Genomic DNA, 16,721 nt, shown 5'->3' on the forward strand with positions numbered 1-16,721 from the left:
CCGTCACGTTGCATGCCACCAGAGTGGCTTAGATCCTCCTCCTCCTCATGCTGCTGCTGCTGCTGCTGGCGCTGTTGTTATTATTGCAATTATTATAATTGCGCACACAGAAATCGACAGTTAGACAGGGGAAAAGTTTCATGTCCTCGCCGGGGTCCTGTTCCTGGTGCTGCTGTTGGTGCTGTTCCTGCTCCTGGTCCTCGTCCTGCCCACACACATAAATTGCACACAAAAAATATATAAAAACTAATTCACTTCTTGTGCTTCACATTGCTCGCTCGTTTCCTGTCCTGTCGTCAGCAGATTTGCATAACTTTTTCCAATTTCAAAGCTCAAGCTGTGGCCAAGGCATATGCACACACACACACACACAGACACAACTATATATATATAAGGCACACTCTCCCTGTACTCCTGGTACTCCCAGACCATCTCCGGTTACAGGCGTCGTCATCGTGGCGCTGACGTTGCCAGGCTGCTTCTTATTTACGTCAATTGCTTGCGCATTCGCTGAAGCCAACCAAGCCAGGGGATGGGCTAGATGGACGACCAGATGGACTAGAGGAGTGCCATAGAAGAGCCAGAGGAAAAGCCCGTGGAAGACCAGTGGAAAGCCAGTGAACAACCTGAGGGAATGGCCCCCACTTGGCTGCGAGAGTTTCCCCTTGCGTGGGCATTAGGTGTCAATTTTCAGCGTGGAAGTGAAATGCCTGAAAATTGTTGAAATTTGCCTGGCTGCCAATCTGGGTGGGTGGGCTGCTGTGGCAGAGAAACCACTGAATTTTCGCTTGAGGTCCGCTTGGATTACACATTTGATGGTAACACTTGGAGCGAGGTTACGGCCACGGCCACGGCCACGCTGGGTGTACAGCATGGGAAATGGCCAAGTTAAATGGCATTTGAAGGTAGGGAAATTGAAGTGCAGCAAGTGCTCGATGTGCCCCCTGCTTGCTGTGCCATAAATGATAACTTACATTCTAATTTATGAATGTGTTTGCTTCAGAGCTTCCCCCATGCCCAGGGTAAACATTTCATGCGGAAGTACAAATTATGCACAATTTAAAAAGATAAAGGGTCTGCAGAGAATCGTTATTTCCCATCGAATTTACACACATTGCAGTACCCACTCGTACATTTAATGGCTTCTGGGTATTGGCTCAATGAATTATTGTTTCAAATTCAGGCATCATTATGCTCCATTCGGCAGTAACTTCAGCAACTCCGCTGAGGGATCATCCCTCGAAGAAGGAACCTCCTTTGCCGCTCCATTCGCTTCGTGACCAATCAATAGTTCAATTCCAGTCGTGAAGGAACGAGCAGTAGAAGAAAAACTTCATCAGGCAAGTCATAAAATTTAATTAGAAAAGCATTTCTCCAGCGAGCGAATACAGAAATCTCTTTTATTGTTTTATGGCTGGAGCAAAAAGGAAATAAAATAAAATAAAGCAAAAGGACCGCTGGCAGGACTCTCGCGTTCAAGGGATAGACAAGAGCAAAGCCGAGTGCCAAGAGCTGAGTCCTTCGTCTGGGGAACAATTTCAGACGAGTCAGGAGTGGCGGCAGCAGCAGGTGCGAATGAACAGGACTCTCTCCTCTCCGCTCCACTGATGCGGTTGGTTGGGGGTGCGAGAAAATCAATCGTGCAGCAAAATCAAAGGAAATATATCTACATGCAGACAAACCCATATAAAAAGATGTACTTATGTACCCCAGAATACATACTTACATTTTTTATACATATTTATTTTCCTTTCTTCTTAAGGTTTCTTCATGCTTTTTTTCTTTCTCTTTTTTCACAGCAAATTTGCGCGACGCGTTGAAATGTGGGCGTGACATTGCTCCCCCCGCCGAAAACGCGTTTATCAAAGTCAGTCGCCCGAGGGTTGCTCACCCACGGGGAAGGCAGGGAGCGGGGGAGTTCCTGCTGCCGTCATTCCCATCCCATGCCCATGGCAGTCGCGTCGCGTCTAATGTGATACGCATCAATTTATGAAATTTGAAATATTATGACTGATTTTCGAGCATCTGAAATGCTCATGTGGGTTCCCGTTGCTCCCCGTGTCAGGCCTAATCCGGCTAACAGGTCAGAGACCAGCAGCGGAGGAGGGTTCAGGCTCAGGCTCAGGTCGAGACTCAGACACAGACAAACGGCCGCAGCTTAGGTGAAAAATAAACGCTGTGCATCCTCGTACGAGGATATCATATAACTCCGCCCGGAGCACGGAGCTCTCTGCTCGTTGGACGACGGATTATGGACTATGCGACGGCTGTCGGCCGGGCACATAAATTGGAGGAGCAACAACAACGAGGCGCTACAACAAAGGCAATGAAATGAAGCGAGATTTCTATTTTTATGACAACACCAAACACAAAGGCAGGCGATTTAAACTGAAGGTCTGTCTCGGCTCGGCTCGGCTCGGGTGGGGGGTTTTCATCAGGGTTGATTGGTTTCAGCCTCAGTGTCTCAAAGGCAGGGGTCAGGTCAAACGGGCCAGCATGGGAAGGAACACATCAAGGCAGCCAGCACAGGCGACGAATAAAATTCAACATTCAAATGCAAATATAACCCTGAGATCAGCAGGAACTTACGAATACATGAATATTGGGAGCTCATTTGAGTCGTTCCCCGTACAACTTATTGCCTTTAAGTACTCCACAATCATCCTAGAGGATTTAATTAAATGTTCTGCCTCTTGTGACCTTCAGAAAGTGCTCTTTTGTGGCCATTCGATGGGTTTTTCCATTCGGACTTCGTGCCAGTTCTTCCACAATGATGGCTCCTGCATTCAGCTGCTTATATGTGGCATCGACATGCTCTCCCACAAAGCTCACAACATCTTGGGCCGAGAGTTGGGTGCCAGGTCTCTTTACCACAGAGGCAGCAGCCTCATCGCCATTGACCGCATCCCACACTCCGAAGACACAGGCCTCGGCCACGTTGGGCATCTGGCAGATGACTCTCTCTACTTCGTTTGGATAGTACATGATGCTCTGGTACTTGAGCATGTCCTTCTTGCGGTCAACGAGATACAGAAATCCATCTGGATCCATGTAGCCCAGATCCCCGGTGTGCAGCCAACGCTGAGAGTCGATCATTGAGCGCGTCTCCTCGGGATTCCCGTAGTAGCCCGACCAATGCTGGCCATTGTGGAAACAAACTTCACCCATTTCACTCGGGCCCAGTGCATCGCCACTCTCATTGATAATCTTCACTTTGATTCCTCTCACCGGGCGGCCCACGGAGTTGGGCTTCTCGTCAAAGTGATGGTTCAAGCACCCCAGGCTGTTCATCTCCGTCAAGTTGTAGCTGAAGACCAGACAATCCGCCTGCTGCAGGCGACTCCGCATTCGATGCTGTACCTCCACGGAGCAGGCAGTGCCTCCATAGACACAACGCCAAATGCTCGACAGATCCACAGAGTCGAACTCTGGACAGCCCACCAGCATCGCCATTTGGGCAGGACTCTGCACAAGGAATGTCACTTTGTACTCCTCGATAATATGACACAGAAAGCCAGGATCGAACTTGTTGTCCGCAATAATGCTCGTTGTGCTGGACACTCCGCAGTTGATGCACATGGAGAGTCCCGAGTACCAGTCCAAGGTGCTGTGGCAGTACTGGACAACATCGATTGGCATGGCACTAGTCAGGGTAGAACATTAAGGGAAATCAGTTGGATTGACTTGGTGAACTTACGAGCAACTCCACAGGATCTGTTGACTGTTTGTGAGAGTCACTGCCTTGGGTACGCCCGTGGTACCAGAGGAGCAAAGAATGGCCAAAGTCTGGTCGGGACCCTGCTCCAGATGGGATGGCTGAAAGTTATCCTCAATGGGTGTGGTCAGAATATCCTGAATACGAAGAGAACTCAGTGGGTGATTACGCATGGTTATGATTGTGGCATCCAGCTTGAGGGTTTCGGTGGCTGCCACCACTCTCTCGTACTCATCTCCATCGCAGAAGATCAGTCGGGGTCTGGTGATGCTGAACAGCTTCTCAATGGTTTCCTGCTCGTAGGAGATGTTCAGCGAGTGGAACGGCATCCCATTGAAGAAGCAGGCATAGGCCACGGCCACCAGATGCGTGGTGTTCCTGGCTATGAGTCCCACAATATCCGTTTGCTTTAAGCCAAGTCGCCGCATGTAGCTAGCCACTCGCATCGCATTGAGACGAACCTCTTCCCTGGTCAAAATGGTCTTCTCTGTGGCTGAGATCTGAGCAATGAGCTTAGGGTGCCTTTCCATCTCCCTGAAGATAATCTCTCCAATGGAAAGGTGCGGTGCGAAATAGTTAGATCGTTCGCCTCCACTCCACACTTTGAGTTTGTCATCGAAGGTGATTTGCGGCTTGTACGGCATTCTCCGATCCATCTGAAATCGTTATACAATTAAAACTGTTTGCACATCGTGCTTGAGTTCCCTTTTATAGAGCATATAATAAAATATAAGGGAAACCGTCAGAGCGGGGTTTCGCCGGTAAACATTTGCATAACTTTCAACATGCGCTTAATGGAAATTAAACTTTTCGGCATTCTCCCACGTTGGCACTATTACGATGATCACAGAAATCCCGCGTACCGGCCACACGTGTACGGTTATTATGTTTTCTTTCCCAGAATATCGGAGCGTGTGCTCCTGCAATCACTTCTATAAGAGGGGGCCAGCAGCCACTAAACGCCAACAGTTCAAACACAATACCGATAACTGATAGATCGTAGAATGCCGCACAAGCCGCAAATCACCTTCGATGACAAACTCAAAGTGTGGAGTGGAGGCGAACGATCTAACTATTTCGCATCTCATCTCTCCATTGGAGAGATTATCTTCAGGGAAATGGAAAGGCACCCTAAGCTCATTGCTCAGATCTCAGCCACAGAGAAGACCATTTTGACCAGGGAAGAGGTTCGTCTCAATGCGATGCGAGTGGCTAGCTACATGCGGCGACTTGGCTTAAAGCAAACGGATATTGTGGGACTCATAGCCAGGAACACCACGCATCTGGTGGCCGTGGCCTATGCCTGCTTCTTCAATGGGATGCCGTTCCACTCGCTGAACATCTCCTACGAGCAGGAAACCATTGAGAAGCTGTTCAGCATCACCAGACCCCGACTGATCTTCTGCGATGGAGATGAGTACGAGAGAGTGGTGGCAGCCACCGAAACCCTCAAGCTGGATGCCACAATCATAACCATGCGTAATCACCCACTGAGTTCTCTTCGTATTCAGGATATTCTGACCACACCCATTGAGGAGAACTTTCAGCCATCCCATCTGGAGCAAGGCCCCGACCAGACTTTGGCGATTCTTTGCTCTTCTGGTACCACGGGCGTACCCAAGGCGGTTACTGTAACCAACAGTCAACAGATTCTCTTGACCTTTTTGTAAGTAGACAAGAACTAACAGAGATAGACTCAGTTATAAAGTTTATATTTCATTTCGTCACAGTCGTCTGACCTCCAATGATGTGCAGTATACACACAGCACACTGGACTGGATATCGGGTCTTATTACCATCATAAGCGCTGGGGTATTCAGCGTAACAAGCATTATTGCCGACAATGTCTTCGATCCTGCCTTCGTGTGTCGCATGATCGAGGAGTACAAGATCACATTCATCTTTCAATGCCCCTCCCACATGGCCATGCTGGCCAACAGTCCGGAGTTCGATGAAGCTGATCTGTCCAGCATTCGGTTCTACATTTATGGCGGATCCAACTGCTCCTTGAAGGTGCAGAACCGTATTCGTAGTCGCCTTAGCCACGACTGCCTGCACTTTGCATACGCGGTGACGGAGCTGAACAGCGTGGGCTGCACAAATCTTCACTTTGATGAGAAACCCAACTCCGTGGGGCGGCCGATTCGAGGCATCAGTCTAAAGATAATCAATGAACAGGACGAGGCCCTTGGACCAAATGAAACGGGTCAAGTCTGCTTCCATAATGGCCAGAATTGGTCGGGGTATTACGGAAATCCCGAGGAGACTCGCATAATTCAGGACGCCCAGATGTGGCTGCACACTGGGGATCTGGGGTACATGGACGATGATGGCTTCCTGTACATAATTGATCGGCAAAAGGACATGCTCAAGTACCACAACATCATGTACTATCCCAATGAAATAGAGACAGTCATCTCCCAGATGCCCAACGTGGCCGAGGTCTGTGTTTTCGGAGTGTGGGATGAGGTCAATGGAGATGAGGCCGCAGCTTCGGTGGTAAAGAGACATGGAACCAATCTGCACGCCCAGGATGTTGTGGACTACGTCAAAGACTCAACCGATGCCAAGTACAAGCAACTGAATGCAGGAGCCATCATTGTGGATGATCTGAAGCGCAGTGCCAATGGGAAAACCAATCGACATGCAACCAAGGCACACTTCCTGGAGGTCACCAATAGGAGAGCTTAGGGAGAACATTCGATACAGGGGTAATTGGATAGTGATATTAGATTCGATATAAAGAAATCGTTTGAGGTGTAAATACAAGACCTAAGAATTTAAATTTATTTGAGCAAAAATACCTAAAATACTCCTGTTATTGTAATCGATTTTTGATCCACTTAATATATAAACCCTAATTTCTATTTTATGAATCTTAAACTCGGTACTCATATGAGCAATTTATAAAGAGATAAAAAACTCAGTTTTCTTGCATTTCTGTGCATTTCATACCAAATTTAAATTTTTAACGGGTTTAATTTTGTAAACAAACACAAAGCAGTGTACCCAGAGAGCATCACTTTGTCTACTTTGGTCATACTGGTCACAGAGCGAAAAATCTGTCGCAAGAAAACTTTGCGCATCCGAGAACTGGGCCTTAACAACCTTTTCCTGTATGATGCTCAAAAAAGGATAAGAAACCACTTTCAACACTATTTCTGGTAAATATTTGATAGTTAAACAACACTAGAGCGTTTTGCAATAATTTACAGCACTTTTTTCACAGGGACTTTGCACTTTGCAGCAGAAGTAAAATAGCCTAACGTTAGAGGTGAAGAAAGGAGCATAAAATCGAATTGGAGTTAGGAAGGAGAAGCAGAAAAACACGCCAAATAGCAACTCCCATTAGATATTGTCTGAAGTAAAGGTAAATATGAGCTCTGGACAAGTGCAGCACACGGACTTCATGTCTGAATTTTCCTTATAGTTATTTCTGTCCCAAATGTCGCTGTCAAAATTTAAGCAGCAGGAAATGGATACGTCGAGTGGCAACGTGATGGAACTGCGTCCAATACAGAATGTTTCACGAGCGAAGATCGATGCCGCCGCCCTCTATGAGCGCCGCAAAAGCCGCAAAAGTGATGAGCCAAAGGTGCACATGATTAGCCGCTGGAAGCCCATTGATGACCTGTCCCTGCTAACGGCCATGGACAGGGTGAATGACCTCAAGGTCGCCCATCGTGTGTGCAAGTTCTCGTGCCTGTTCTCGCTCAAGGAGGTGCACCAGCGCTGGCAGGCGCTGCTCTTCTCGCCCATGGACTCGCAGACGGCCATGTCGGCCATCGAGAATCTGCACCCCGAGACGGCGGCCGCCGTTAGGGCGCGCACGATACTCAGTCCCGAGGAGGAGCAACTCATCATGACCATCAAGAGCACGGAAGACCCCACCCTGCAGCAGTTTCAGGAGCTCATCGATCAGAATGCGGCCATCTTTTTGCGGGAACGCACGGCCCACCATCTGCACCTTTACTGGCAGGATCTGTGCAAGTATATGCTGCTGCCCGACCAGGTGATTCCGGCAGCCGAACTGGCGCCCTACCTGCAGAGCTTCTCCGAGGCCGAGGCGCAGGCCTTTCACGTGAATGTCAACGAGCCCATCGACGAGGCCCTCGAGGCAGAGCTGGAGCTTCAGAATCGGCGCAACAAGCGCTCCATTCGATTGCTGGAGAACGAAATATCCCGCATGTCCGTCCTGGTGGACTCTGGCCGTGGCCCTCGCGAGCTGGACAACAATACGATTGCCTGTCTGTGCGGCCATCGGGTGCGCTTTCTGATGCAGCATCCCGAGATCAACTTCGGGCGCGACGGCAAGGAGGGTTCCGACTGGCAGGTGGATGTCAACCTGGCACTGGAGGGTCCGGCCGAGAAGGTGTCACGCCTCCAGGGCACCATTAAGCTGCGCAACGATGGCCTCATCTTCATTGCCAATGCGGGCAAGCGGGAAATCTTTGTGCAGGGCAAGCCCCTGCTGACGGGCCACAAGACGCGGCTCGAGGACAACATGCTGGTGGAGATATGCGGCCTGACCTTTACGTTCATCATCAACCCCGATGCCATCGCTGCCGTTCGGAAGCAGTACGTCAAGACATCGGAACCATTGAAGGAATTTGCAAGAGCCAAGTAAATGAGAGCAGTTTGGAGGCTAGAAAATAATAGATTTAATTACAAACAAAAATACACAATACGCGGAATAATAATCAAAGATTTATGCTAGGAAAAAGAACTCAAAGCTATTTGCTCCTTTGAACATTCAGAAAGTGCTCCTTGTTGGCGCGTCGATTCGTCTTGCCATTCCCACTTCGCTTCAGATCATCTACAATGATGACGCCAGCGTTTAGCTGTTTGTACTTGGCCCCGATGTGTTTCCTTACAAAGTCTGAAACATCCTGGGCGTGCAGATGGGTGCCGTGCCTCTTCACCACAGAGGCTGCCGCCTCATCGCCATTGTCCGCATTCCAAATGCCAAATACGCAGACCTCGGCCACGCTGGGCATCTGCGAGATGACTGTCTCTATCTCGTTGGGGTAGTACATGATGTTTTGGTACTTGAGCATGTCCTTTTTGCGATCATCTATGAAGAGGAATCCATCCTCATCAACGCAGCCCACATCTCCGGTGTGAAACCATTTCTCAGAGTCTCGAATCGTACGCGTCTCCGCTGGGTCGCCATAATAGCCAGACCAATGCTGGCCATTGAAGAGGCACACTTCACCCACTTCACTTGGGCCCACAGCCACACCCTGCTCATTGACTATTTTGATCTTATTGCCAGGGACTGGGCGACCCACTGAGTTGGGCTTTTCATCAAAGTGTAGGTTCAAGGTGCCAGTGCTGTTCAGCTCTGTTATGGAATAGCTGAAGATGAGCTGCCCCTTGAGGCGGCTACGCAGTCGATTCTGAATATGGAGGGAGCAGCGGGAGCCACCGAAAATGTAATGCTCGATGCTCGACAGATCAGCTTCATCGAGCTCCGGGCAGTTGGCCAGCATTGCCATGTGGGAGGAACACTGAAAGACTAACCCGATTTTGTACTCTTGGACCATGCGACACATGAAGGCGGGATCAAAGTCATTGTCGGCAATGATATTTGTAGTGCTGAACACTCCAGCGTTGATGATGGCGGAGAGGCCCGAAAACCAATCCAAGGTGCTGTGCGTGTACTGAACAGTATCCGTGGGGACGAGGCTACGAGAAGAGAACACTGCCAGTAGTAGAAACCGTGTGGATCGACCATTCCGATAGACTTACAAACCAGGGAATATGCAATTCTGACTGTTGGTTACAGTAACCGCCTTGGGTACGCCCGTGGTACCAGATGAGCAAAGAATCGCCAAGCTCTGGTCGGGGCCTTGCTCCAGATGGGATGGCTGAAAGTTCTCCTCAATGGGTGTGGTCAGAATATCCTGAATACGAAGAGAACTCAATGGGTGATTACGCATGGTTATGATTGTGGCATCCAGCTTGAGGGTTTCGGTGGCAGCCACCACTCTCTCGTACTCATCTCCATCGCAGAAGATCAGTCGGGGTCTGGTGATGCTGAACAGCTTCTCAATGGTTTCCTGCTCGTAGGAGATGTTCAGCGAGTGGAACGGCATCCCATTGAAGAAGCAGGCATAGGCCACGGCCACCAGATGCGTGGTGTTCCTGGCTATGAGTCCCACGATATCCGTTTGCTTTAAGCCAAGTCGCCGCATGTAGCTAGCCACTCGCATCGCATTGAGACGAACCTCTTCCCTGGTCAAAATGGTATTCTCTGTGGCTGAGATCTGAGCAATGAGCTTTGGGTGTCTTTCCATCTCCCTAAAGATGATCTCCCCAATGGAAAGGTGCGGAGCGAAATAGTTAGATCGTTCGCCTCCACTCCACACTTTGAGTTTGTCATCGAAGGTGATTTGCGGCTCGTACGGCATTCTCCGAGCTGTTACTTTCGACTGCTGGCAATTCGTTTTGGCGATCCCTTTTATAGAAGGGATTAAGTAACGCTCCGACAGAGTAGCGACGAATCTACAACCTTTTATGCGAACCTTAGTATATGTGCTTGTAAGAATCGAAGCAGTTGATGGGGGTTGTCGAGGACGATCCTCTTCTTTTGATCTGTATATACCCTTGCACTTTACAAATACTGGGTGTATAAATATTTTATAAACATATGGAACTTTTAAGGCTAAAGAACGTGTCGGAATGTTATTATACAATTTGCAATTGATTAGCCGAAAAAGAGCACTGCTCAAGAAATTATTCCAATGAGCACATATAGCGCCATCTATGCCTTGTTTTGCAGGCCGCCAGCTTGTGTCAGGCTGCGGTTTTTTGGTTTTACTTTACACACTTTGCAGCACTGTTGGCTAGTAAAATCCTGCGGCACCCTTGAGTGATTCCGCTAAAAAAAAACCGGAATTAATTATATTATAACAGAAAAATAACTTTTTCGGAATGGTGCTAAGATAGTATATGCATTAGTCCGGATATCCGGATATATTGTATTTATATTTCACAAATATTTGAGACATATTCGACTGCAGCGATGCTGTAGCCATCTGAATGGACTACTATTAAGTGCATTGTGCATTGAAGAAAGAGGCGATGTAAATAAATAATAAATTCAGTAGTTTGATAACTGAAACTTGTAAATCGGTTCCATTGATGACTCTCTAGAGTTCACATTGTGCTGTATGCGTTGACGAGAAAAGCGATCATAACAGATTTGTTTGCTTTAAGAGCAAATCGATATGGGAACAATGCCTGATTTTGCGGATGGTAACCCAAGAGGGTCTTTTATGCTTTACAGGTAGCTAAAGTTGCTTCGAATCAGTGGAGGAAAAAAATGCATCAATCAATGGCGTTTTCTGCATCGAAAATCTCATCCTAACCATTTTTCAGGCAGGTTAACTTACCGAACAAAGAATTAAAAGCGTAATACGAAATCCCTTAGCGAAAGTTTGGCCGCATTTGAATGTTCTGTAGTAATGTTTACACATGAGCCGCGATCGAAAGGCTAAAAAATTTCAGCTGAAGAGTGAATTATTTATTTTACATCAGTATCGTTAATAAAGACAAAAGATCAAGAAAGAATCAGCATCAGGACGGGACGGTTACCGGTACCTATCAGCGTCTGCACTGACGGCGACAGCTGGCTAGGGAACAGTAGCGGTTGTTGTTGCCACCACAGCCCAAATACCTCATCTTCTGGCAGTCCCTGGCGCGTGCGTTGTACCACCACATTTCGGCCATGAATCTCGCTCGACACGCACTATGACGGCTGTGTCCTTCATCCCGGCCGCCAGTGCATACCTGGATCACTGCAGAAACATGGAAATATTTTCCCATAAGTTAGGCTCTAAAATAAAGTGATCTTAACTTACCGGGACGGCCACGGCAGTTGTCCTGGGCAGAGACGTGGGCCACATAAAGGGCCAGACAAGCCAAAACCAAAATGAACTTCATTCTTAATAGACTCGGGCTGAATGTTCGATTTGAACTGTTGGATCGATCGGGTTTCGGGTCATATAGTATACGTTTTCAGGCAGTAAAGTCATTTCACCAGTTAATCAAAAACAACGACACAATAGTCTGACCCGTATTGTGAAAGGGGACCCCTTTCAATGGGTAACCTGCTCTGGATATCAATAAGGTAAAAGGGTACAATCAATATCGACAAGTGCAGCTATTTATAGATGCTTCTTTCATGCAGTCTCGTACCGGAGCATCCGCGGAAATTTTCCATGCCAGAGACAATTAAAAAGCAAAACTGTTTACTGCAATTTTAGGAACTCTGATGACAATTTTAGGAACTTCGGTGGCAATTTTAGGAACTTCGACGGCAATTTTAGGAATTTCGGTGGCAATTTTAGGAACTTTGGCGCCAGCCGTCGCCGACGTTTAAGAATTCTAGATTCATCGATCTGGATCGTTTCTGTAGCTGGAACCAAGGCGTGGATAAAGGTTTAATAGTGCATCTGAAAAGTATACAATCATTTCAGCTTGCGCAACATTTGTATGTGGATAAAGGAAGCCGATTGGATTTCAATGTCATGATAAATGTATGGTATCATGTAGTAGAGTGATGGGCGAGGGGATCGACGGAGCACCGAAATCTTAGTTTCGCCGAAGACTATTAATTAAATTAATTATTTCGCTTATATTTTTAATTGGCTTATTGGCTGTCTCGGATAGATTTTCAACCAATCCACATGAGCTGTGTGCAGCGCCATCATTGCCAGCAATGAATTCAAATGTGCGATGTGCAGCGCCATCTATGGTTCGCTTTGCCAGCGTACAGCTTGTGTCAGTGAGCACCGTGCAGCACAGTTAAAAATACTTTAGCACACGCTAAAATACCATATTGTGTTTGTCGATTGTTTCCTTTTCCTGTGTTAGGTCAGTTACATATATTCAATATCTCAAAATCAATATTCCTATTTCGTATTGCTAGTAATATCAAAAAGAACATCAAAATCGAGGAACTTGGTTAAGATTTACGTTATACCAACGCTTAATAAACGCTAGGACTCCCTTAGCTTTGTAAACCTTTGAACTTTATCTTCCTTTATTTCAAATTTTTTAATGTTATCAGTTAACATACATGTGACTCTTTTAATAATTTACATACATTTACATACTGAAGACAAGGCTCCCTTGCTTCCAGAAGGGTTGACTTGAATGAAAAACTTCAATACAAATTTGTAAAATATAAGGTCATAAATTTAATAAAAAAAGTATTTATAATAAGACAAATTGATTCTTCAAACAGATTAAGTTATTGTTTCAGTGTTTAAAGCCTTTGCAAGCTAGTAATATTAAATAGAACATCAAAATCGAGGAATATGATTTAACATCACGGTATATTTACGGTATATGTTTTAAAAGAAATAATATATTTAGGTATATTTTTGAGGGTTTTGCGGTATATTTTATCGATAGTTCCGCGGTCACACTAGTCACTTTATTATTAATTTTTAATTTTTTCAAAAATTGCAAATTTGCTAACAAAATACGATGCATGGCCGTGTGAAAGTACGCACCACCGAGGAGGAGCGGGAGCGCAAGAAAAAGGAGCACGCGCTCAAGGTGCGGGCCTACCGGGCGGCCATGGGACGGATACTCAAGAAGCGCGACGCAGGCGAACTCGATGACGAAATGCTCGGCCTGACTGTGCAAATCCTGCATCGCAATCCGGACGTGAGCACCCTGTGGAACATTCGTCGGGAGTGTGTGCTGGAGAAGATCAAGCAGCTGGCAGCGGCAGCGACAGAATCCAGCAAGTCCGACGAGGTGCAGGCGGAGGCGGAAGCGGAAGCAGAGTCGGCGGCGAAGCCTGTGGAACAGGAGGATAAACTGCAGTCAGTGTACGGCCAAGAGCTAACCCTCACAGAACAGTGTCTAATGGTCAATCCCAAGTCGTACAATGCCTGGCATCATCGCTGCTGGACACTAGAGCACAATCCTCAGGCAGACTGGGAGCGGGAGGTGCAGCTCTGCAACAAGTATCTGAAATACGATGAGCGAAATTTCCACACCTGGGACTATCGGCGCTATGTGACCGCCAAGGCGGCCGTGCCTGCCGAGCAGGAGCTGGACTTTTGCACCGAGAAGATCAAGGTTAACTTCTCCAACTATTCCAGCTGGCATCACCGCAGCCTCCTGCTGCCGAAGCTCTACCCCAACGAGCAGCGCGACCGACCCATGAGCGAGGAGAAGCTGCAGGAGGAGCTGGAGATGGTGCTCACCGCCGCCTTCACAGATCCCAACGACAGCAGCGCCTGGTTCTACCAGCGCTGGCTGCTGGGCGGTGGGGCCCAAGCGGACCAGCCCCCCAAGGTGGTTGCCTTTCGCATGGGAGCAACTGGAGCAGTAGTAGCATTCAACAAACCCTGTCCGGACTTCGAACAGTTCAAGGTTGAGCTTGCAAGCAACGAGCACACATTGAAGTTGGAGTCCTGGCAGCCTGCTGACAGCAGAAGAACCACCTGGAGAACACAGACATCGATTGACTACCAAAAGGATGAGTCCTACTGCTTGAAGCTGGCTGAGCAGGAGATCAAACTCTTGCCGCTGCCCACTGGCGACGGGGCCTTCTACTTTGTGCCGCCCCATGCCGCCTCCAGCTGCAGCAAGGAGCTGTTCGAGGAACTCCAGACGCAGCTGCAGTCCTGCTACGATCTCCTGGAGTACGAGCCGGAAAGCAAGTGGACCCTCCTCACCAGTGCCCTGCTAATGCGAGCCATCGATGTCACCGCCAACCACGAGAGAAGTCTAGACCACTTGGTGCAGTTGCAGAAGGTTGATGCCTTGCGGGAGGGCTACTACAAGGATTTGGCTGCAAGCTGGACCCTGGAACTAGAGCTGGCCAAGTGGGTCACGTCTACCGAGTTTCCCAAACGCTTTGAGCTATCAGCGGAGTCGGCATTGACTTCGCTGCCGTATGGCCAGTATTTGGCAATTGCTGATGAACTGGAGCTGCCCGCCAAACTCAAGGAGGAACTGGGCGACCGATTGCCGCAAACGTTCGCAGGCTTGAAGTTGTAGGAGTAATCAACAAAGATATATTTATAATAACTGACCAATGTCATTTTCCATTAGGTGTTCAGTTAGGCTTTCAGGGTTTTTCGTATGGTGAAATTGTTCCGACTTATACTAAAGATGTAAACACATTCGATTTATTAATTAAAACTATTTATAAATAATGATACATACAATATTTATGTAAATAAAACGAGCATTTGTGAAACTATTCATATTTGAAAGCAATAATAGATAGACAAGAAGGAGTGGCCCAGTTGGCATATTGAGAGGAACAGCAGCAGGAACAGGAGAGCAGAAGAGGCCCAGCAGGCAGTCAGGATTTTAGAGGCAAGTCAGTAGAAGTTAATCATTTCACAAGAAGTCACCCAAGAGCGAGCCGTTTCCATTAAATTAATTATTCCCTTCCATTGCCAGACTACAGCGAGTCATGTAATAAATAAACATGAAGATAAATAATGTCTTACATACATTTGGATGCATATTTGTGATGTTAACATTCATTTAACTGAAAACTAGAACCTATTATAAATTGAGGTAAAATGTCCTTTAAAACGCCTGTCAGCTCGCACCCATCTATTAGAGGAACGTGTTACTTTCGCTATAAGTCGGATAGCCATCAATATGTCGTTGTCGTGCCAGTGACAATGGCTACTTTAAGCGGTCCCTCAAGCTTCAACGTGGCTGAGCTGAGGCATGCATGCGCTGCTGTTGCCCGGGCTGTTGGTGTTGCCACCGATGCTGCAATGTGTGCAACGAAGCGCTGCGAGATTTGCGGTTTTTTGGCGGCTTGGGTGGGTTGTATAAATTATGCAAGGCACTGGAGACGCCGGCGATGCTCGCTGCTGAATGCGCGTCCACAACATTGGCAGCCGCATGTCATTACGTGCCACAGCCGCACGAAGGCAGCTAGGCAGGGGCAAGTGACACGGGGGCTACCAGAGCCGAGTAACGTTTGACTGGCGTGTGAAAGGCCGCCAGACGTGCCCGAAGAGTGGTGAGTTGGGAATGGGGAGCGTAGAGCGAATGGAGCAGCAGATCCCAGATGTCTTGCTTGGCTCTGGTTGCTCAGGTGTTAACGCACATGGCAAGAGTGAGGCTGAGGGTGAGGGTGAGTGTGGGCGTTGGAAAGAGGTGTGGTGTGGCCATGCTGCATCTGTCACCTGGCTTGCTGCACAAGCACAGGCATGCACGTCGTATGCGCAATGTTTGTGCATTGGAATTTAATGGAGCTGGGGCGAGCATATGGAAATGCTCGGATGATGCTTGTATTTCCTGCTGCATATCATATTAACATTAGCACACTCTTGGCATTCAAATTTCCGCCTCACTCAGATGACATTATGTGCGGATCCCGTCTCGAGAAGTGGGCCACTCCCCCGAGCCCACCCTGAGCAAACGCTGAGCATTCCCATCCTCTTAATTATGCCAATGCCATTTCTTGCAAATATTGTGCAATATCTTCCTTCATCTCCGTCTTCTCCGACATCGTGCCGTTCCGGAAAACGTGACGCTGACAGGCAGCTGCTCATTAAAATGTTTGGGGCCAATTATTAAGTCAATTGCACGAGCAGGAAAGGGGCTCAGTGCGGAGCCTGGGAGTTTGAGGCGGCACTGCATCTTATCTGCACGCACAGCAGCACAAACTTAATTAATGGGGCACGTCAATGGGAGCAGACGGGAAACGGCTACTCCGGGGATGTGTGCCAACGATAGACGCCACTCGTGATGCCATATCTTAGCCGCAAATGCAGAAGGGGTCGGCTTGGGCCGGATTGTATCACTTTCGGCAAGGGTTATTTATCGACTTGGGCTCGGTTCGTTCTGCTCTCCTTAAGCGGTTGCGATTAAATGAATGGGAAATCAGTTGAGTTAAAGGCCCGAACTCAAGCGCTTGAAACCACAGAGGGAACAGCTAATTCGAAATGTTTTCGGTTCATTTGCCTCGCTATGAATTTGCGTCTCGATTGTAATTACACCACAA

General features: G+C 47.8%; 6 protein-coding genes across 6 annotated transcripts; 3 read left to right on the forward strand and 3 right to left on the reverse strand.

The window, feature by feature from the left end:
- Positions 1 to 1,740: 1,740 nt before the first annotated feature.
- LOC117898279 (luciferin 4-monooxygenase-like) lies at positions 1,741 to 4,372 on the reverse strand. The gene is made up of 2 exons (XM_034807534.1): positions 3,698 to 4,372; positions 1,741 to 3,643 (listed from the first exon to the last, which is right to left on the reverse strand). Exons 1-2 carry the CDS (start codon positions 4,369 to 4,371, stop codon positions 2,674 to 2,676), a joined length of 1,644 nt encoding a protein of 547 aa, XP_034663425.1. The 5' UTR covers position 4,372; the 3' UTR covers positions 1,741 to 2,673.
- Positions 4,373 to 4,696: 324 nt separating this feature from the next.
- LOC117898336 (luciferin 4-monooxygenase-like) lies at positions 4,697 to 6,582 on the forward strand. The gene is made up of 2 exons (XM_034807660.1): positions 4,697 to 5,381; positions 5,446 to 6,582. The coding sequence occupies exons 1-2, from the start codon at positions 4,720 to 4,722 to the stop codon at positions 6,404 to 6,406; spliced, it is 1,623 nt and encodes a 540-aa protein (XP_034663551.1). The 5' UTR covers positions 4,697 to 4,719; the 3' UTR covers positions 6,407 to 6,582.
- A 578-nt stretch (positions 6,583 to 7,160) lies between these two features.
- Positions 7,161 to 8,342, forward strand: LOC117898792 (microspherule protein 1-like). Its single transcript, XM_034808429.1, has one exon. It carries the CDS (start codon positions 7,161 to 7,163, stop codon positions 8,340 to 8,342), a length of 1,182 nt encoding a protein of 393 aa, XP_034664320.1.
- A 23-nt stretch (positions 8,343 to 8,365) lies between these two features.
- Positions 8,366 to 10,140, reverse strand: LOC117898367 (luciferin 4-monooxygenase-like). Its single transcript, XM_034807704.1, has 2 exons — positions 9,467 to 10,140; positions 8,366 to 9,403 (listed from the first exon to the last, which is right to left on the reverse strand). The coding sequence occupies exons 1-2, from the start codon at positions 10,126 to 10,128 to the stop codon at positions 8,449 to 8,451; spliced, it is 1,617 nt and encodes a 538-aa protein (XP_034663595.1). The 5' UTR covers positions 10,129 to 10,140; the 3' UTR covers positions 8,366 to 8,448.
- Positions 10,141 to 11,233: 1,093 nt separating this feature from the next.
- On the reverse strand, positions 11,234 to 11,695 carry LOC117897597 (BPTI/Kunitz domain-containing protein-like). Its single transcript, XM_034806555.1, has 2 exons — positions 11,581 to 11,695; positions 11,234 to 11,517 (listed from the first exon to the last, which is right to left on the reverse strand). Exons 1-2 carry the CDS (start codon positions 11,660 to 11,662, stop codon positions 11,324 to 11,326), a joined length of 276 nt encoding a protein of 91 aa, XP_034662446.1. The 5' UTR covers positions 11,663 to 11,695; the 3' UTR covers positions 11,234 to 11,323.
- Positions 11,696 to 13,139: 1,444 nt separating this feature from the next.
- Positions 13,140 to 14,945, forward strand: LOC117897844 (geranylgeranyl transferase type-2 subunit alpha). The gene has a single exon (XM_034806910.1). The coding sequence runs from the start codon at positions 13,214 to 13,216 to the stop codon at positions 14,741 to 14,743; it is 1,530 nt and encodes a 509-aa protein (XP_034662801.1). The 5' UTR covers positions 13,140 to 13,213; the 3' UTR covers positions 14,744 to 14,945.
- The last annotated feature ends 1,776 nt before the right edge of the window (positions 14,946 to 16,721 follow it).

This window comes from Drosophila subobscura, chromosome O, assembly GCF_008121235.1.
Source record: "Drosophila subobscura isolate 14011-0131.10 chromosome O, UCBerk_Dsub_1.0, whole genome shotgun sequence".
NCBI lineage: Eukaryota > Metazoa > Arthropoda > Insecta > Diptera > Drosophilidae > Drosophila > Drosophila subobscura.

Excerpts from the sequence above, each read along its gene's own strand:
- LOC117898336 (XM_034807660.1), top strand. The coding sequence starts at position 4,720 with ATGCCGCACAAGCCGCAAATCACCTTCGATGACAAACTCAAAGTGTGG. Across the intron at positions 5,382-5,445 it reads CAGATTCTCTTGACCTTTTT|TCGTCTGACCTCCAATGATG; the intron begins GTAAGTAGACAA and ends ATTTCGTCACAG.
- LOC117898367 (XM_034807704.1), bottom strand. The coding sequence starts at position 10,128 with ATGCCGTACGAGCCGCAAATCACCTTCGATGACAAACTCAAAGTGTGG. Across the intron at positions 9,404-9,466 it reads AATTGCATATTCCCTGGTTT|CCTCGTCCCCACGGATACTG; the intron begins GTAAGTCTATCG and ends CTCTTCTCGTAG.
- LOC117898279 (XM_034807534.1), bottom strand. The coding sequence starts at position 4,371 with ATGGATCGGAGAATGCCGTACAAGCCGCAAATCACCTTCGATGACAAA. Across the intron at positions 3,644-3,697 it reads CAGATCCTGTGGAGTTGCTC|TGCCATGCCAATCGATGTTG; the intron begins GTAAGTTCACCA and ends TACCCTGACTAG.
- LOC117897844 (XM_034806910.1), top strand. The coding sequence starts at position 13,214 with ATGCATGGCCGTGTGAAAGTACGCACCACCGAGGAGGAGCGGGAGCGC.
- LOC117897597 (XM_034806555.1), bottom strand. The coding sequence starts at position 11,662 with ATGAAGTTCATTTTGGTTTTGGCTTGTCTGGCCCTTTATGTGGCCCAC. Across the intron at positions 11,518-11,580 it reads CAACTGCCGTGGCCGTCCCG|TGATCCAGGTATGCACTGGC; the intron begins GTAAGTTAAGAT and ends ATGTTTCTGCAG.
- LOC117898792 (XM_034808429.1), top strand. The coding sequence starts at position 7,161 with ATGTCGCTGTCAAAATTTAAGCAGCAGGAAATGGATACGTCGAGTGGC.